Below are 20850 nucleotides of genomic sequence, written 5' to 3' on the forward strand. Positions count from 1 at the left end.
AGTGTGTTTGCTGTGACTACAAAGTTTTTTTTCAACTGTGTGTGCAGACTGAAGGAGAGCTGTCCTCGCTGAAGGTCAGCCGAGTACCCGTGGTCACTGCCGGCGGCTCTTCAGTGTTCCTCCCCCTCAGCAGAGAAGATCAGGCAGGGCAGATGAACCCACACCTACCTGTCATCATCCTGGAGCCATCTGGACTGGTCCGCACTCCGCTACTCACCGGTGAGACTCTGCACTCATCCACAGTGTTGAGGCAAAAGCTCTGCAGTTCATAGTTGAAAAGTTTTCATTTTAATGTTATGTGTGATTTATTTGCTAAACTACATCAGCATTAAAACAGAAGCACAACGCTGCAAAATATGCACATCCATGGTATTGACAGTTGTGTAACCCTGTTATTAGTTTTAGTGAATGAAATGTTACAGCACCACCTGGTGGTTACATTGGGAATGCACTTTTGTTGACTTTCAGACTATTTTTAATCTCTCACCTTTTTTGTGTGCTTCATTTGAGTAACTTTTCTTTCTTTTCATTTTGTTTGAACGTATGTCTTTGCTTTCACGCAAGTGAATTTCCTCTTTATCACCCTGTCTCTTGGCAGTTCAAGGCCTAGACTCCGTTCCGCTTCAGTTTGCGCAGCCGTTGGACCACCTGTCTGCTGGAGGTGCTCAATCACACAAGCCCCTGAGCAGAGCACGCTCAGAACCCCTTCCTCAGAGTCCCCACGCGCTTCACACACATCTCCTACAACAACAGCACAACACACAACTACTGGAGAGGCTCAAACAGCAGACACACCTGGGCAAGGTAGGAATACATGTGCACCTTTCATTGCTGTTTGAGATCATACATGATCTCCTCTTTGCCACATTTGCATCAAGACTGATAAAACTGGCTGCCTGTAACCTTTTAAACATGATTAAAGGTACACCCAGGTTTGTCATTAAGGGGGGTGTGGGGGAGGCTGAGCCTTTCTTGAGATTGTTTTATTAAGCCTCTTGTCACAGCTCATTGCCCTTCACTCGTTAAATTCACTTTACCTGCGACATCAGCCATTCTGAGCCGTTCTTTTTTTTTTTCTCTCTTTTTAATGGATTAAAGTGAACTGAACACAGATTCACAAACATTTTTTACTTTTAAATCCATCTTTAACGTGTGTATGTCCATGTACAGCTGATGTCCAAGTCCAGTGAGAAGCCCAGATTGCATCAGATACCTTCTGAGGATATGGACTCAGAGGACGGTGGCGGGACGTCACCCACGGAGCCAGCCTATCACAGCAGAGGGCGGTCAGAGTCGCTGAGGGAAGTGGAGCCATCAGCATCCAAGACACAAGAGGAGCAGATGAACCTGCAGCATGCCCTCATACTTAATCAGGTTTGGAAACATAGACTACCTTCAAACACACACACACTCTTGTACAAACACAAACAGGTAGTTGGGTAAAACACAACTGTGGAAATTTTTTCTTCATCATCCAGTCCTGTAGATGGCAGCCTAACACTGGCATCTGCATATTTCATATTAGTAGCAACTGAACATTTTTCTTTGTGTAATTTAACTTTTTCTCCTTTTTATTCTTTTATTATTGATAACTATAGACTGTATATCTGATTTATCTATGTTCCCTATCAATTTCTCCCACTAGTCGTTGCTATGGGAACAGCAGAAGCAGCTGCAGCAGCTCCACCGACAAATGGAGACCCTGGCAGTACCTGTGTTGCGTGGAGGCGGCGGGGCCGTTGGTGGCTTGGGCGTCCATCGCCCCGTGTTCCGTACGCAGTCTTCCCCAGCCTCCACCTCTCTCACTCTGCCAGAGAAAACCCTCAGTCTGCCTGCACAAGACACCAGCAGCAAGCCACGCTTCACCACTGGTGAGTCACAGTGTTCTAATGCATATAGCACCTTCTGTGTACAAATTTTTATTATTTTTAGGCTGGGGCTGTATAACATGTCAGATCTATCAAACAGTTGACAGGGTTTTTCCAGATGGTTTCACAAATTATGTGCTGTAATAGCTGGTCTACTCACGAGAGTTAGTTGTGTTTTATTAAATGTAAATCTTTATATTGATATGTTGACAAAAATCATAAGTGAGGAGCATGCTCAGTTAATAGTGGTTAATCTGCAACAGTGGGTGTGTGATTACTGGTGGCAGTTCTTATCAAAATGGCCATCTCGACTAACATGTTGTTATTAATCCTTTTTTTGTACACAGGCCTCGTCTATGACTCTCAAATGCTGAAACACCAGTGTACCTGTGGAGATAACAGCAGTCACCCAGAGCATGCTGGGAGGATACAGAGCATCTGGTCCCGACTACAGGAGAGAGGCCTGAAGGGACAGTGCGAGGTATGACACAGGACGGACACACACACACACACACACACACAGGATATGGTTAGTCAGGTATCATTATTGTTATTAATAAGATATTAATTTCGAATGTATCATCATTTTATGCATGTTATGCTCGTCTTGCAGAGTATCCGCGGCCGTAAAGCCACTCTGGAGGAGCTGCAGTCCGTCCACACGGAGCGTCACGTGTTGCTATATGGCACCAACCCGCTCAACAGGCTCAAACTGGATAACCGCAAACTGGCTGGTACGCTTCACCTCATATTGATTGTGTTTAGAATCATCAAAGAGTAATTTCAAGGGTTTTAGAGTGAAAGAAATTATACTTTTATCCACAAAATGTCCTTTGAATTCAATCCCTGCCAAATGAGTTCATGCAGTGCTGATTATGCCTGTCAGAACCAGTCAGATCTCTCTGTATTTGGCAGCGTACTTGGGTTTTAAATCGAGTGATGACAAAATGGATTAATTTTATTCAAACCAGTAAAGGCTGGTTTGACAGAGCTGAAGAGAGATGATCAACAATAGCAGTGAAGACAGAGTTTGTTAGGAGCTGCTTGGAGGCATCAGCAGTGGAAAAATGGTGGAAAGATTTTAAAGAAATTAAGAATATTAAATGAAGATCAGGCATGTATAAGTCTTTTGAGGGATTAAACTGTTAAAAATCTAATGGCAGGGACAAAAACAGTTTATCATCAAAAACAGGTTTTCAGTTCTGCAGTTATTCTCACTGCCAGATGGGGGAGACAAACACTCTGCACTTCTCTTTAAATATTTATATGAAATAAATGTGTTTTGGAAGCGTGTATTTGTGTATGCTGTCTTATACACAAAAATGACATTTATGGCATTATGATAGCTTAATCACAATATGCCTGATTCCTCATGACATAAAAGGATTATACAAGCTTAAAAAACAAAACAATTACTTCTAATAAATGTATGAATGCACAATAAAAATGTATATTTCTCTTTGATTTTCAGGGATCCTGTCTCAAAGGATGTTTGTGATGTTACCATGCGGCGGTGTAGGGGTAAGAAAAACCAACAATACACACCAAGACTTAATGAATGCCGTAGAAAATGCCACAATCGCTGAAATAATGAAAGTCAACACTGTTTCAAAGAAAAGCAGCAAAGACACGAATATTACAAAACAGACAGAAATAAAGAGAATATATTAGAGTGGAAAAGAGACCTGGCTCAGCCCTGCACTAACATTTGCCTGACAGTCCAAGTCGAACCATGACAACTCAGACTAATGAGAACAACATGTCCAGGACCCGGGATGAAAGGAATGCCTTAGATTTCATCGTCTGAGCCAAATGCAGTTATGCCAGGTTGCGAACAAACAGAGGAGAGAGAAAAAAGCCAATGGAAAGAAAAATGACTTGTAAATATAGATCTGTGTTAACATGGGAGAGAAAAGTGACATGTTTACTCTCGAGTCACATTAGTGCAGGAGATTCTGTTTTAAAAAATGAGATTATTTCAGCAGCAGCGACATAAAATGTGTAGTTTTTAATGCTTCCTTCAATGCATACTGATCATTTGTATTTTTGGATCGGCAGGTTGATAATGACACCATTTGGAATGAGTCGCACACCTCCACGGCGTCACGTCTGGCAGCAGGAAGTGTCGTGGAGCTGGCGTTCAGAGTGGCCAAAGGAGAACTAAAGGTGAGACTCAAAACTCTGCAGTCATCTAACGCTGTGTGAAAGAGACAGACCACAGATGGACAGGCTAGTTTCAGACATGTAGTTTTGTTTGCAAAACTACATGTCGGAAACTAGTAGTTTCCGACATGTAGTCACCTGCGGCAATTGCAGTAAAGCACTTTATTTGGAACCACTGAGCTACTGAATGGACCGAGTTTAAAGTTGGCATTCAACGTTAGCTGTCGGTGGTAACGATCAATAAAGTTGACGTTTCTAAGCAGCTATAATATGATGTAATGTGTAGCTGTCATGATGTCAGTAAGTTGAACAACTGCTTCACCAAAAACTGCACAGCACCTTCTGAGAAACAGTATTTTAAAAACATGTAGTACAGTAAGTGTATTTATGACTGTTACGTTCCCCCCGAAGGGGTCTAGGCATGTGAGAGAGGGGACCAGTAACAAATGAGTCCGGAATCAGAATGAAAAAGGAAAACAAACAGAGTTGTTCTGCATCAATAAAACTTTATTACAAAATGGTACAGGTTAACATTAACTTAAAGGGCCGGCAACGCCGTCTTACCAATAACGCCAAAGAAACAAAGAAAACGCTCGCAGCCACGAAAGGCAGGAGGACTACCAAACAAACACAATAAAAAAGGAGGCACTTCCCACACTTCCTACCCTACTCCCCACCACGGGGAGACACTCTCAGGGCCCACAAGCCCGTCTGCTCACTGGTCAGAAAGAGGCTGTCTGTCCAAAATCTAGCACAGAACCGCGTAGAGCCACCGAGGAAAAAGCCACCCTGCTCACAGCTCATCCCCAGTTTAAATAGCCTCAGAGGATGATTGCTGACTGGAGTCAGGTGGCAAACGAGGCTAATCAGCAGCAGCTGTGTCCTGGGGAGAGAGAAGAGCAAGAGAGAGACGGGGGGTGGAGCAAAAGAGGAGGAGGCGGAGAAAAACACCACGCCCACACAAGGGCAGTATCAGGAGGCCCAGCTAGGGCCGTAACAATGACTTATTTAATGCTCCTCAGGCTCTGAGCTGTGGGCCAAAACAAATTAGAGAAACTAACTTGTTTTCGAGGAGGTTATATCCACCATGGCGGTGCTTTGTTTCTACGAGTAAACTAGTAGACTAGAACTGAGCAGAGAAGCGTTTCTCAGCAGAAGCCACTTCAAAGGTGATGGGTTTCAAAAAAGGGCTTTTCTGTTATATTATGGCCTTAATTGTCTTTCTTTTCCTCGTTGCACTCAAAATTTGGGATGAAAGACTTTTTTTGTTGTAAAAACATGATTGGTTTAATAAAAAAAGATGAAATAGCAGGTTGACCTAAAAGGTTTTTTGTTAAAAACCCAACCAAACGAGCATGAAACAAATGTGTGAAACGAGCAGGTCAAGTACAGTGTTAAAAACAGTAAAGCAGCATCCTGGCGTTCAGCTCCATAAACTGTGCATGCTACATTCAGTGCATATTATGCATGCGCTTTACACACATAATTAGTATTAATATAATAATGTTGTTCTTATGCCTGCACCTGTGCTTATGTTCTAATATATCGCATCAGTGTATTACACTGGTATAGTAGAGCTAGCTAACAAAGCTAGATGTTACACTTAAATAGTACAAACTGCCAAAATTATAACATTTGTTGGGATTAAAAATGATCTATTAAGAGATCAGAAAGCTACTTCACTCCTATAAATGCAAAGAGCACTGATGTAAACCATCCTTCCTTACGTGACCTCTATCAGTTAGCTTGAGCCTAGCAGGGTTTTTGACAGTAGCATTGTACCTTTTTGGGCACGCGTGAGTCTTTAGTCTTGTGTGCCAAAGATCGTAGGTTCTGAACAGCTCTGTTAAAGTTTACCATGTCACAATGCTAATTAGTGGCATCTATCTCTTCTTTGCAGAATGGCTTTGCTGTTGTCAGACCACCAGGGCATCATGCAGACCCCTCCAATCCCATGTAAGTGTGTGTTTGTGTGTGAGTCATAGTTGGTTTTCCTGTTCTTACTGCGCTGTCAGCACGTCCTCTGTGGATGATTGTGAAAGAGGAAAAAAAACTGACAGAATATAATATTTTTGTGGTGGGGGTTTGTTTACACGATGTTCTTTTCTTTTTTTAATTTAATTTTTTAAGCAATATTTGTGCATCAATAACTTTTGCAGGACTCTTTACCCTGTTAAAGAGTAAATATAGTTTGTCTGATTGTATGCTAGGGACAATTTTCATGGTTCAGAATGATTTGGAGACCAGTCGGATACCTTCTTTTAAACATTTGTATTAGTACTGAACACCTTGCATGTCTCTGAAACCAAGAATAAGGAAATGGCAAAAGTCAAAATCACACAGGTCTTTTCATTAACCAATTACCTTTACTTTTTTGTCAGTTAAAGATTAAAGTCTTTATATTCTTTGTCTTTAAACATTGGCTCTGTCTCTGTCTTTCAGGGGTTTCTGTTACTTCAATTCTGTAGCTATAGCTGCTAAACAGCTCCAACACAAGCTCAGCGTCAGCAAGATCCTCATTGTCGACTGGGTAAGACTTCCTGTTAACTGTGGCCTCATTTTACTGTGTGATACCCATCCCCTTAGAACATGACTGTGGCAACTATTGTGCTAAAGTAATCTCTCCTCATCGCCGTGGCTAGGACGTTCACCATGGTAATGGCACGGAGGAAGTATTTTACAACGACCCCAGTGTTCTCTACATCTCACTTCATCGTTATGACGACGGAAACTTCTTCCCCGGCAGTGGGTCTCCCGCTGAGGTAGGTGACATCCAGGACTGTTTGCTTCCCTTTTGAGAGAGTAATGCTATCAGAGAAGAATGACATCAATTGTCTTTGTTATTTGGCGTTTAGGTTGGATCTGGAGCTGGTGAGGGCTTTAATGTGAATGTGGCGTGGACAGGAGGACTGGACCCACCCATGGGAGATGCTGAATACCTCGCTGCATTCAGGTAGAGCCAACTCTGGCTGCGTTTACAGCACAGTGCAGCTAAATGGGTGACAAATTAAAATATAGTGATGGAAACCTCCCTGAAATATTTCTCTTAAATGTTCAGTTGGGTTGAATGAAGGTTGCCTTGTTGAATAAGATACATGATTCACATCATTACTTTCCATTGGCCTCTTGCGCCATCCATGGAAATATCTGCATTCGCCATGCTTTATTACACAGAGTTCTTTATTCGTTAGCTTTTTCATGGAGACTGGAAATATATCAAAGTGTAGAAAGAATGAACATTTATAGGTATTTTCTCTTTTCCTGTATGACAGTAGTTTTGATTGATAAGGACAGTGTCATTTAGCACAAGTTTAATCAGTAGATTTCTCCCATTTCCTCTAAACTGAGCCACAACTGAAACACTGAAGTCGATCAGAGACTCAGCTCCCCGCTACCTCTGACGTACTTCTTGCGTAATTAATAATCCTTGTCATTTGGAGAGCATGTGTCTAGCCCTCCCTGTTTCCAATAACTTCAGATGGTTTACAGTAAATGGTCTCCAGGTCTTGTGTTTGACCGATTGCAAACCGTTACTTCCTGCTGGTGGGTTGGATAATTGTCATCGGTGGGAGTTTAGCACCAATAAAGTTTCAGTCTTGTGGGCTCTTTGGTTGTCTGGTGCTTCCAAGCCCCAAGGAAACACTGGCAACCATGTGGTTACTGGAAAAGAGGCACAGTGGTGAGCTCAAAGACATAAGTGGGGGAACTCTGCATATATGCATGTCCACAAATGTTTAAACCCAAACACGTAAGATCAAACATATTCAAGTACGTATCAGGTGGATCGGTCATAATCCAGAAACTCAGGAAATGACAAAATAGCCGTGCGCCTTCAACAGTGATCTGCCAAAATATTTAGTTCTGACTGTTTACTCCCCATAATACACAAGCTCACTCTGTGTGAGTTTTATTTATGCAGTGCTCCTTTAGTTCTAGAGCATTTCTAAAAGTGCTTGTTTTAGGACTGGCTCTTAGTTTTATTTGGATTTTTGGGTTTATCCGCACATTGATAGTCAGAGCATGTCTTATATTCCAAGGGCATATGGTGACAAAAATACTTCTGTGTCGAGTGTGAAGAGAAACATTACTGTAAGTTCAGTTTGAAATTTTGTTCCCTTTAAAGCCGGTGGATCTATTTTCTGATCATTTGTATTGAGGTTTGGTCCCTTGACTTCAGTGTTTTAATGCCGTCCCTAACATTCAGGACGCTTTTGATTATCTGGGATGTTTGTACCTTCTAGAGTAACATGATTAAAATACTGATCTCTTTTTTTCAGATTTAAAACAGACTTAGTTCTTTAAAAAAATATGATCACTAACAAAATTAAATTGAAAGGGTCTCTAAAGTAATCAGATCTTACTTGAGAGGAGCGCGCTGACTCATCTGCAGTGGACACAGTGAAATTGCTTCAGAGTATCATCTTTAGTACATAACACAGATCTGGACCTAATAGAACTTCTAAGTAATTTTCTGTTTTTCACTCTGCCTGGAGCCCCATGAGGACAAAAGATCACGACATCAAAGCTTTCTCAGATAATTGCCTTCTCAGTTATTCAAAATAATACTGATGCTAATATGTGAGCTTTTCGTATATAAGTTGCAAAACTTCAGAAACTCACATTTCTTCCACGTGCAGTGAAGTATGGTGCACCGATTTTGAGACCCACCCATTCAACACCACTGTAGATTTACTACATATTTGAATTATTCTTGTTGTGAAAAAAGTAGATCTTTATTTAGAACGTCAGGCTAATCGAATCAGCCTGCACGTCTTAAATGTAGCCGTGAGCTCATTTTTCTGACAGTGTTCAGAATAAATAAATAACTGTGCTGGATTTCCTGATGAGGATTAGCTGGAAGTATTTTTTTAGCTATTTTGAAAGCAAATGTTTATAATTCTATTATGGTTAGCCTGTAGGTCAACATAATCCCTGTTTAAGCCCTAATGGGGAGGTGCTTTGCCTGAAAAACTTTTTAAAAACCCCAACTCCCTCACCACTCAGCCACCCAGCATTTAAAGCGCTATGAATGCGCTTTGTAATTAATAAAGTTTTTTTTTGAAAGCATCGAAGGGTTTGTGGAAAAACACAAAGTGCCGGCGCTGTTTAATAGAATCCATTTTATGAGTTAAGTTTGCAAGTGCTTAGCTGCAGAGGGGGAGCTTTGTTGTATTTTCACCTTATCCCTCACTCACCCTCCCCACCCTTAAGTTTTCCATCACCCCAACCTTCACCCACCACCACCCAGCACACATTCTCGCCCTCTTCCTGTCCTCCCTTGATTGATCTTTAATAACCGTCCCCTCCTCTCCCCAATCCTGCCCTCCCCTCCTTTCTTCCATCTTTCCATTAGTTTGTCTGCAAATCTCTCTCTCTGGGGGGACCGTGGCAGCTTTAATGGCTCTACAGGGGAGGTGGGGTTGGGTTTTGCGGTCAGGCGTGTGGGGATGAGTGAGGAGTGTGCGCACGCTTTTGATTCATATCTGCATCGGTGTGATAAAGCTGAGGCCTGCTTTATGAATTACAATTTTTGGACGAATCAAAGCACCGCTGATGTGCGTTTGCATCAGTGCACGTGCGTGTTTGCACGTGCACGCTCATTTTGGAATGTGTTTGTTTTATCTCGGCGACCTTATTTCTCTCTATGAGCTCATGTTGTCCATCTGCACGCAGTCATGTCAGCAGTATGCATTTGGATATGTGCGCCTCTGTGTCTGTGTGTGCGTGTGCTTGAAGGGGGAAGGAGGGGAGGTCTCCAAAGTCCCCAGGCAGAATAATGAAGGTAAATGGATCCCAGATGGACTGTTTTTCCTCTTTTTCCCTGTGTTGTCAATGACGTGAGGAGAGTGACAAGCCTCTAATGGGAAACAGACTCGCACGCTGCAGCTTTGAACTTCTCGCCGACAGCATCGAGTCGAGCTTCTCCCCGTCTCCGGACAGTACTACTTTCTTCCCTAACAACAAGAGCATTAAGGACAATTTCATCTATTGGAAATCCACAAAGAAGTTAGCGAGTATAAGAGCTGACAAAACAACAATATGACTTTGTTGAGCTGGCTTGTGTTCCTCGAGCTCTGCAGCTTCTCCCACAGAGGAAACAATAGTTCTTTGTCAGCTGTGCTCGGGCTGCTGAGTCTGGGATCAGCCAGTACGTCATTTCACTTGTCATGTTAATGACTTCTTTAGATTTAATGGTAAATATTTGTCTTGTGTCCAGTTTGGACATGCCCACTTGTGTTTGAAAACGGCTATATTTCACTGAATGCTAGGGCCGGTCTTCATAAGCACCCTAATGAAATGAATCCACACCGAAGTGCTTCTGTCAGCAGTTTATTTAAACATTGAATCAACAGAGATGGAGACTACAGCTGGTTCTTCTTTGCTTTTCATCACTTTGTGTCCTGTTAGTGCAACTTAACTTCCCCCACGATGTTTCAGTGGTGATGTCAATATATCGTTAGCTTCATAGCATAATTGCCTAAGTCATTTGACTAAGTCAATGACTTAGGCACTTATGCTATGAAGCTAACGATATCGTTTTTTTTGTTTTGTTTTTCACGTTCATTTTGTGTTAATTTTGTCAATGGTGTTGATTTTTCAAATCAATCAGTGACTCAATTTCCTGTTGAACTTTATAATTAAGGCTCAAATGTGCACATCAGAATCTATTGTCCTATTCCTCGACAGCAATGTGTTTCTAACAACTGTAGGCGCATGTTACAGCCAGGAAAATGACACAAAAGTACAAAACACACAAGATATTTGAGTAAAATTACACACTCCTTTGAAGACTGTATTGGAAACCAGCAGAGTCCCCTACAACCATCCCTTCCCAGTCCCTTGAAGTCATTATGAACTCTGTGTGTTCATACAGGTCTGTGGTGATGCCCATCGCTCAGGAGTTCTCTCCGGATGTAGTTCTGGTGTCAGCCGGGTTTGACGCCGCCGAGGGAAACCCCGCTCCTCTAGGAGGCTACAAGGTCTCGGCCAAATGTAAGAACAGTTTCCCACCGCAGACTGCACTTGGCCTTAACTTTTGTCTTATTTGTAGCAGGAGACAGTGAAACTTTCTGTTAAGACCCTGAGTGTCTCAAGATATTTGAGTTTCTTGAAGCTCATGTTTAGCATGAACAAAAGAGCAGGATTCAAGTTCCTTCTACTGTGTCTTGCTTCACTGCTGATATTACCATAATTACAGTAATTAGTAATTGGTATGTTGCTGTGGGAGGATCTACGGATGAAAATATGCATTTGTTTTTGGAGACTATTGGAAATTGCAACAGTTCACCTGCTAAGCTTTGTTGTCATTTAATGTTAACAACTCTGTGTGCGTGTTTGTGTTCGCCGCAGGTTTTGGTTTCCTGACCCGTCAGCTGATGTCTCTAGCAGGAGGCCGTCTGGTTTTGGCCCTTGAGGGAGGTCACGACCTCACAGCAATCTGTGACGCATCTGAAGCCTGTGTCAGTTCACTCTTGGGCATACAGGTATGACTAATGGAGTTCTTTACTAGTGTTTGTTTGTTTTTTTGGGGGGTTTTTTTACAGTTAACTGGAGCACAGTGTCCCTTTTTTTTACTACAGTTAGAGGGACTTGGTAGGGACAGTGTATCTCGGAGTTCGTTATTCTTTCATTTTGTACAAGTGTCACTCGTCACATCATGGATCAGCTACCACAATGTGCTCACTGAAGTGGTGCTTCCATTTCAATAAACATAGTGCCAAGTTTTGACAGAATTGATCACAGTCCTACTTTACCAGCAGATGATCAGTGCTGAAATTCTTTCCAGGGTCAGTTGAATTCTGGTTTATTGTCAGGATGTTAAGACTATTTTTAAAGGTCTTGCAAAACAGGCAGGCTAATGAAACATTCTCTGTTTAACCAGTTTGTGCATGTGTAAGCTTCAAATGAAAAATAAATAATGTCTTTTCAATTTGTAGAAATTAAATGATACTGTCGTAGCCATTTTGGTTCTAAAGATGGTGTTTTGTTGTGTGTTTGTCCTGTAGGAACCGCTGCCGGAAGATGTCCTCCTCCAGAAGCCCAACGCTAACGCAGTCCGCTCCCTACAAACTGTCATACAGATACAAAGTGAGCAGCGCTTATGTTTCATCCTCTTCTCTGCATTTTTATTTCAGTTGTAATCAACACTTAACCAGTGGATATGATGTCAAAACTACAACGTTGAAATTCGCTTGACATTTTTGTTACGTCTTGTGTGTTTGCAGGTCAGTACTGGCAGAGTGTGAAGGCCTACAGTGGATCAGTGGGTCTGTCATACATGGCTGCTCAGAGCAGAGACTGTGAGGAAACGGATGCTGTCAAGGCTTTGGCCTCGCTCTCTGTTGGAGTTCTTTCAAGCAAGAGGTACAGTGCATGGATACAAACACACACAGTCAAAAATCCCACTTCCTTCCTTTATATTGATGCAAACTCTCCCAGGTCTCTGCTCACATGTGCTTTTCACACTTCCCTCCAGCCTCCCTGATGAGCCAATGGAACATGACAGCGACTCCATGTAGGAAAACCCAACCAATCACCTCGCAGAACGTTCAGAAGCCTCAGATCTCCCGTGTTGTCATATGAACATGAAGGGGACACATATTTTCAAAGCCACTGAGCCCCGACCTTCTTCACACATACGCAGGCCAACTGAGACACAATGCTGAACCTCTACAGACCCGCCGTTTTGAGCACCTCAACCACTCAGCTGAAGCCAGCAGCTGAGTAACCTTCTGAAACCTCACCAAAGAGCAATACAAGTTGATTTCAATAGTCTTCTCATGTCTTCTTACTGACATTGGACCGTGTGTGTGTGCGTATTGTCAGGGCCACAGCCCTGTTACCACAAACCTTTGAGGATCAGACCAAAAATCAGAAGTGGACTTGAGCTCTGATTCCTCTTTGAGCACCAGCAGCTGTTTTTGGTGCCTTACCTTTGCCTTAATACCAACATCAGAGGGAAACTTCAGATCATAAATTCTTTCTGCCACATTGCTTCTCATATCAGACTCGAACTGAGTGGGATGAAAAACAATGCAGAACAAAACTACTGTATACCATCAGGTAAAGGCGTATATGCTTGATGGACACGATGCAAACATAGCACCATGAAGAAGTGGCCCCATCATTAAGAAACAAGATTTTAAAAAAAGAGAGACCTAGTTGCTGCGTCTGCTATAATGATGTCATTACCTACAATTTAACCACTAGAAGAAGACGACTAAGCAAAGAAGAGGAAACAAAGACACAAAACAAAGAAAGAACGGGCAGTTCTTCATTGTTTTATTGCACTGTTCATTCCATAATGTGAACCATGAGAAATTCCAAAGCTCTGGGAAAGAAAAAAACAAACTTCTCCTCTCTGTAGATAATTGAAAGGTTTTTTGAAGATTTGGATGAAATGTTGTTTGCTATCTTTTTCCCACTCTTCATCTGAGATGTCTTAAATGTTCTCTGACTGACTGTGGACACGTCTGGGCTGAAATACTGTAGAGTTTAATTCATCTGAAAGTAGGCAATATTTTCAAAGCAGAATTATTATTTACTGCTGTTCAGTGTCTTACATTCATGTGCATTTAAAAGCCCACACACACACACACACACACACACACACAGCAATGACAAACTATCGATGTACCACTAGTATTCAATACTGTGTATTATTGTTTATATTTGAGACTAAAGGAGTGTTCATTCCACCGTGGCACCACTGAGGACCACTGTATTGTTCTATTGTAGTAGCAATACTGTTAATGCACTTAAAGGACATCACCCAAAGAAAATTGCCTTAAAACAGCCTGCACTTGGTGATGGGACTGTGTTGAAGCACTGCAAAGGACCAGTATGGATACTGCTCCCGCAGCGACTTGACTTTTGTAAAACAACGTTTAAACCTGTGGATTTAGATGAACATCACATATGCAGTCTTTTTGTAAATTGTTTGATTTGGTTAATGAGTACAGTGACTTGTTTTTTTTTTTTTTGAATATTTAGGTCATTATCTATAATCCATCACAGCCTAATTAAGGAAATGAATGCTATGTTGAAGTGAACTTCATTGTGAGAATCTTTTCATTCAAACTGTTATCATGCAATCAGCCTAGACAACGCTACAACACGTCAGTCCATCATCTAAGCTGATGTTTGTAATTTAATTGACATGTTGTCAATCATTTGACGTTTGTTTTTTTGGGGGGGTTGGACCACCCTCTTAAAGAAGCATATAAAGGGCTCGGCATTCCAAACAGTCAAAGTCCAAGACTGTATTTCTTCGTTTTTCTTCTAGGTTATTTTGTAGCAAAATCTAGTTTGTTAAAGTATTTTTTTTTCCCATCATATGAGGTTTGACCAGTTTCACATTTTGATGACCAGTACTAATGTTTTTAGTTGAGCTTTTGAAGGTAAAGTGTAAAGTTCAGACCTCTGTTAACAGCGAATAACTACTAGAATTCTTAACTGATCAGTGCAGTCACTCTTTAGCTTTGTCTAAAAGTTTTCTTTGGTTTTTTTTACATCCATGATTTGATTGATTGAGCAGCACAATTAGATTTTTTTGTATTCCATGATTTTGATGTTTATAAATAACAAAGAATCATTTTTTAAAATCCGGGTAAAATAAACTTTAAGCATTTGTTTTAATCAGACCCTGGGTACACTCTGCCCGACAGGAGGCCTCGGAGCTTTTACCTTAAACAAAAATTACAGTGGACACCAAAATGTATTTTTTTTCCTTTTTTAAATTTTTTTATTATCCCAATGTTGCTGCAGTACACGTGTATCTCAACAGGAATTATTGAGAAAATGTTGCACGGAGGATCGTTGTTCTCCGATAAATGCAGCTGGTATGTCTTTCTTGTAGAGTACCAGAGTATTCTCGACAGCAAAGTGGCAGCATTGAAACGCGATGCTGCGTCTTTCTTAAAAGAAAGTAAAGTATGAAGTCAACGTTATCTGACGTGTGTGCGTGTGTGAGAGAGAGAGAGTGTGTTGTTATTGCATGCACACTAGTACATAATGTGCATGGATTTGCAAGTGTTAAACTGCTTGTCTGTGATTCTGTAAATGACCTCTCTTGTATTATACTCGTGTTTTTGGTCTTATGTAGAGGCCAGTATTGCCTCAGCTCTTAATTCCCTTTATTACTTATGTAATTTGTACCTTCTTCTTAAAGAAAGACACTGTAAATAGTAACTCAAAGACCAAAATACACGTTGCACATGTGCCTTGATGCATTCAGTAGTATGTGTATTGGTAACTCTTAACTAACTGGACGTACAGTAACTCTGTATCTCTAAACATGACATTGAAATCTTTATTTCATACTATTCTTTATTATTTACTTATGTTATTTTCTTACATTTCCTACCATTTGTATGTATAGAAAGATTATCTATTTTGTACTTTTGTCTTTTCCTCTTGATTAAAAAATAATTTCCAGTATAAGCCCTTGATTTTTTCCGTGTCATTTTTTTCAGAAAGTTATTTTTTCTGCAGAAATTAACACTAATAGTATACACTAGACTGTGAAAACGAAAAGACCCATCGTAAGAAAGGAAAATACACCTATGACAAACAGAAATTATGAACATAATGGACTCATTTAGTCTGAGATCTGCTAGAACTGTTTATCCATTTAATACAAGTTTTAATAAGTGTATACATGCAATATCACTTTTGATAATATATATACTTTTGATAATAAAAGTAGCGTTTAGCTGACGGACCTGATTGCCCCCACTCAATCTGATGATTGCATTTCTAAAAGAAGTGCAGTAAATCTGAAATACTGTATATAAAAGGTGGACATTTCTAGGTCAGAAAAGTAAAAAGATAATGGAAGTACCTTAAATTAGCTTTCTTTCTAACAGTCAGCAGGGGGCAACTTAATGATGCTTAAGGCTCTTTTGTCTGCTAGCTCAGTAAACACTTTCCTTTAATTACAAAGGAAATGACAAACTACAGCATTCTGTTTGTTTTGTAACTTATTGTTTCCATTAGCGAGAAAAATGGGAGGATAAGTCAGGCTCTGCTATGCCATGTCAGTGTCGCTAACCTGTGAGGATGTAGTGTCGTAGCTGACAGCGAAAACGTGTCACTTGATAAGAGACATTTAAAAATACTAAATCACTTAGTTTCAAGTCCCACCTTTCAGATGGTTGTTATGGTTGGTAATTGATTGCTAATCAAACTTGCTAGCACTAGCTTAAAACTTAGGACTTCATCTGTTATCTGAATATCGTCACTTTTGCATCTATAAATCCAGCACGATGGCTGCTAACAAGCTAACACTAAAGATTAAAGTTGCTGGTGAGTGTATTTATGTTGTGTCAAAATCATTTGGGTTTATATTTTTCTGTAAACCACAGCACATCAGAAGCTGTAAATCGGGGAGCTACATATCTTAGCAGACAGATATCACAAGTCTTAAGATCACGTTATTCTTGTTTTATTTGGGAGCTTTGTCATCACTGGATAGTTTGCAATTCAGGGTTTTTGTACCGAAATTCTTCACTTAGTTTTATACTGTATGTTCCCTTGCGATCATAAAAATGAAAATAAAATACTCTTACATTGTGGTGCAAAAGCTTTATTCATTTAGTGTTTGTTAAATCATCAAGTTTCAAAACAGTAGCACAACTGAGATGATAAAACTATAAGTTATTATTTAGGTCTAAACATACTATAAATATTTCCTGAGCACTTAATTGCACTTTAACATGTTTCTTTTGGGAAGAATTAAGTGTTCCTGACCGGGCAAAGGCACACAGACCTCGTTAAAAAACAGAAAGCAGGGGGAGGAAGGGAAAGGAAAGGAGACAGTTTAACAAGAGAGACAGGAGACAAGGAAGGCGTGGTGAGAGTATAAATCTGTGCACCAATCACTGAAAATAAGAACTTCAAGAAAGTTTTGCAGATAGTTTTATTTTTCAGGAGTTTTCTGCTTAGGATGCTTTACGAAGTCATACTGTGTCAGTATGTAAAGCATCACACTGTACACATTTCAAGTAATAAGTCATAAAAACAAAGCCTGATTTTAAAGTCTGAGAAGTGCACAAGAGATGGATACGCTAATGCTCTCTGAAATGAAAGCCTGGCTTCGACTACACAATCTTTTACAGCGACAGCTATAATATCAGCTTCTTTAAGGTACTACAGAAGGAAAGTGGTCAAAAAATGTTCTCGGTAAATGACGGCACTTTGTATGTATAGCTGATCCTCGTTTTCCCACATTACTCTGAAGCATGACATACAAAGTGCATACGCAGAAAGAAGAACAAGGAGCAGAACAGAGATTCAAAAGAAAGATCACAGTCACTTTATTCAGCAGCTGGTCAGACAAAGAAAGACATATTACTACTGTAACCACTTATACACATCAGCATTGGATGTTGCGTATATAAAGATAATTCAAAATTCCTGTTTCCAAGTAAGAATGGCAAAAGGCAGGATATAACTATATGTTATTCTTAGGCATCTCAAGCGAGAGATGAGTCACTTCCAGTTTCAATTTGATCCATAAATGAAAATTTAGAATACAACTTGAATTACATGACAGCATAGAGAATAGGCAAGGCCATGCACTCATTTTAATGTTTGCATTTCACATAGAAATGCACAGGAGCTGCTTTTTCTCTGTTGGCCCACAACTGGATTCTTTCTAAATGTCAAGTGTCTTCTAACATGTCAGTGAAGTCTAGCCTTCAGAGACCGCACTGTGCTGACTGTGGGGCTCGGTAAACATCTCCACAAGTCTTTAAAAGAGCTGGAAACATTAGCTACCTCCCTGGGACGTTCTAATGATAGGTTGCCGGTCTTCATGTATTTTGGCAGTGAGGGATTGTCATGGATGTGCTTTGAAGCCAAACAGCATGTCAGTCCTGTTGTCTTGAAATAACTGTAAACCTTACACTTAATGTTCATTGCGTCTCACAAAACAAAAGCCTACAATATTAGAAAGAAAGGTATATCATTTGGTAATGATGTGGACTCCAATAGCATTTCCCTAGTGGAGCCAATGTATTGAAAAAAGTGTATTTTTTTAAGTGCATAGTTGCATGTGTGCACCTCTACATTTGTGTGTATAAATCAGCTCTCACCTCCTCCATCACTACCAGTGGTTTATGGGAGCCCAGCAGGGAGCCACATCAGCCTTCCCCTTTGATGGTGACACACATGATTCATGGCTTTCCGAGATCGTTTGTTTTCATTACGCCTCCTCGTCAGCTCGCTAGCTGTATCGCGGTTTCGTGCAACGCAAGCAAATTCGGGCCAGAACGAGAGGAAAGAACGTCAAGGGGAGAGGTTTTTTTGGCACTGAAAGAAACAAAGGGGCTAGGTTTTGGGATGGACAAGAAACTTAAGGCAGAGTGACGGACGGCCGTGGCTGCTTTTTTTTTTTTTCTTCCAACTTTTGCTAAGGTTCAGAGGTAGTCAGGGATTCCTTAAATGTCAATGTTGGAAAACCAGGAGCTGAAAGCCCACGGAAAAGTCAAAATCCTGACAACTCTTGCAACATTCAGTATGGTGTTCGCAGTTCTTTCTTTCTTTTAAGTCCTCTGCTCTATAGATATTACACAAACCTTTATACACTTTCTACCTCAAGAAAGAAAGAAAGTTAAATAAAAAATGGCTCATTGTATGTAGACCTATGGTGATGATTATGTTACTGATAATAGTGATAATACTGATTTTATTTAAGGTGATAAAATCAGGGGTGATGGCAATGATGATGAAACCAGCTGTCATGCTTCAGTACCTGAGAGAGCTGGTGGGTCAGGGGGCTCCAGCAGAATTAGCTGTGCTGCTATGAAGCGTCAAAGACGATCGAGTCCTTAACCATCAGCTTGATGAAGCGAATGCATGTTGAATGAAAGCTTCCATTGTGATTCATGTAAACAAAATACACATGTTAAAAGAAAAAAAGAGAGAAAACAATCCCTAAATAAGCTAGCAGTCCCTGCTTGAACTCATTGCATTTGCATTCGTGAGCAGTGATAGCTGCTTTGGTAAAAGCAGATAAGTGGAATGACAATAATCCACGGTTACATCTCATAAGTTCATAACCAATCAAACAAATGCTCATGTGAAAGCTTCCTCTCATGAAGTGTTACGCTGTCTTTTCATTGAGGCAACCAGATCGCAACCGAGGTGTCAAGTAGTGTGAATCCACTAGTGAGCAGACACAGTTTGGACATCTCCTCAGCCCCTTTGCATCATACTTTTTAGGCTTCCAGACAAGGCTAGTGACCAGCAGACATGGTTGACCAGGCTCCCTCCATCCTCCAGACAGAGAAAGCATAGCTCAGTCTCTCATGGGCCAGGTAGTTACATCCTGCCAGCTTGGTGTCCATCTCATCACTCTGCAGAACCTGGTACAGAAAGTCAATGTAGCGTGACGCCAACTTAAGTGTCTGGATCTTGCTCAGTTTGTCAGACGGGAGCGTTGGGATTATTTTGCGCAACGAGGCAAAGGCTTCATTCAGAGATCGCGTCCGCTGGCGCTCCCGGATGTTGGCGATGACCCGCTGCCCGTGTGGGTCCTCGAGGCCGCTTGAAAGACCTTCAGGGCTGGGACCGGGCGCAGGAGAAAGGGAAAGCGGGTGATGCTGAGGACTCTTCTTGAGCTTTTTGGGGCCAGTAGGATTGTAGCTCTGAATGTCATCTACTGGCTTGACCTTGCCGTCGTCTGCCGACATGGTGGGTGTAATTGCGGAAATGTGATCCTCCATTTGGGCACCCATCTGCCGCTTACGCCCGGTGATCCCCGCCGTCGCAACCACAACAGGACAGGCGTTAGAAAGTGGTCGTTTGTTGTTCTCCTTGCTGGACACCACCCCTCCCTCAGGATGGTCATTTGAGTGTTCCTCCTCTCGCATGCTTGGCCACGTTCTTCTTCTATCTCCTGTCTTCTTTATTTCACTGTATCCTTCACTCTTATTTTGTCCAGTTTCCTTTAATGTCTCTCTCCACTCCTCCACCCGTAACAGCAGTTTCCCTCCCTTCCGATTGCTGTCGGGAACTCCCTCAGTACAGCCGCGGGTTTCTCTGATCTTCTGCTGGGTTCTTCTTCTTCGCCAACCAACTTTTCACATTGTCATATCCAGACATGCCAAACCAAAACACGTAAGTAATGAGTTCAGTTTTTCTGATCAGCTCTGTCGCGTTACATGTTAAAAATCTCTTCCCATACTCGCTGAGAGAACGCTGCATCAGCAAAGCTAGAACGTTCTCATGTCCCACTCCCACTGCAGCATGTGAAACAACAGCAAATCGAATCAGACTTTTTAAAGCGAAGGGAGCATGAAGCTTTCAGCTGCCCACCCATCTGACTCACTGATTGGTCCAAAGGTTTCTTTTTCTGGGGGACAGCTGAGCACAAGACAACAGAAAAAAATGAATTCTGACTGATTGGTCGGATCAAAGGATGAGGCGGAGACAAAGGTGTGCCATACAACCAAGTGAAACGAATCGCTCTGACGTTTCTGGTCCCAGAAGTTGCCCGAGTTTATAGGTTCCAGATTTCCTCTAAAGCAAGCCATTACCATCCCCCGCCTCTCGCAGACCGTTCTCTGTCGTCTCCTCTATAACAGTTCAGCACAGTCAACCATTGCCTTCAATATAATTAAAAACAAAAAAATTCATTAAAAAGAAGCTCCACCAATGTTTGTCTCTGATTATAAAGTTGAGCAAAGTTCAACTTAGATTTTTCTGCCCCTAGGTTGTTTTTTGTGCTTTACAAATAATGAAATGTGGTGATTTTTTAAACACATTCCAAGCAGATGGAGTAATAATTAAAACTTGGAGAAAAGAAAATTCAGCT

The 20850-nt window shown here is 41.2% G+C and overlaps 2 protein-coding genes across 4 annotated transcripts in view; one reads left to right on the forward strand and one right to left on the reverse strand.

Moving 5' to 3' along the window:
* hdac7a (histone deacetylase 7a) overlaps positions 1 to 15463 on the forward strand; it is a 75933-nt gene extending 60470 nt beyond the window's left edge. For all 3 annotated transcript variants that reach the window (XM_086278576.1, XM_086278574.1, XM_086278575.1), the window contains exons 10-26: positions 48 to 219; positions 599 to 804; positions 1171 to 1374; positions 1646 to 1871; positions 2216 to 2349; positions 2482 to 2602; positions 3340 to 3389; positions 3927 to 4034; positions 5932 to 5987; positions 6474 to 6561; positions 6674 to 6793; positions 6887 to 6984; positions 10906 to 11024; positions 11382 to 11515; positions 12038 to 12119; positions 12257 to 12395; positions 12508 to 15463. In XM_086278576.1, the coding sequence (XP_086134702.1) occupies positions 48 to 219; positions 599 to 804; positions 1171 to 1374; positions 1646 to 1871; positions 2216 to 2349; positions 2482 to 2602; positions 3340 to 3389; positions 3927 to 4034; positions 5932 to 5987; positions 6474 to 6561; positions 6674 to 6793; positions 6887 to 6984; positions 10906 to 11024; positions 11382 to 11515; positions 12038 to 12119; positions 12257 to 12395; positions 12508 to 12550 (2100 nt within the window). In that variant the 3' untranslated portion in view covers positions 12551 to 15463. The remainder of the gene's footprint in view (positions 1 to 47; positions 220 to 598; positions 805 to 1170; positions 1375 to 1645; positions 1872 to 2215; positions 2350 to 2481; positions 2603 to 3339; positions 3390 to 3926; positions 4035 to 5931; positions 5988 to 6473; positions 6562 to 6673; positions 6794 to 6886; positions 6985 to 10905; positions 11025 to 11381; positions 11516 to 12037; positions 12120 to 12256; positions 12396 to 12507) is intronic.
* A 1173-nt stretch (positions 15464 to 16636) lies between these two features.
* LOC147305277 (twist-related protein 2-like) lies at positions 16637 to 20270 on the reverse strand. Its single transcript, XM_086278264.1, has one exon. It carries the CDS (start codon positions 19904 to 19906, stop codon positions 19271 to 19273), a length of 636 nt encoding a protein of 211 aa, XP_086134390.1. The 5' UTR covers positions 19907 to 20270; the 3' UTR covers positions 16637 to 19270.
* Positions 20271 to 20850: the final 580 nt, after the last annotated feature.

Source organism: Aulonocara sp. 'chitande type north' Nkhata Bay, linkage group LG20 (genome assembly GCF_057382095.1).
Source record: "Aulonocara sp. 'chitande type north' Nkhata Bay isolate Kocher_YH1m ecotype deep benthic linkage group LG20, A_spYH_male_GT1.1, whole genome shotgun sequence".
NCBI lineage: Eukaryota > Metazoa > Chordata > Actinopteri > Cichliformes > Cichlidae > Aulonocara > Aulonocara sp. 'chitande type north' Nkhata Bay.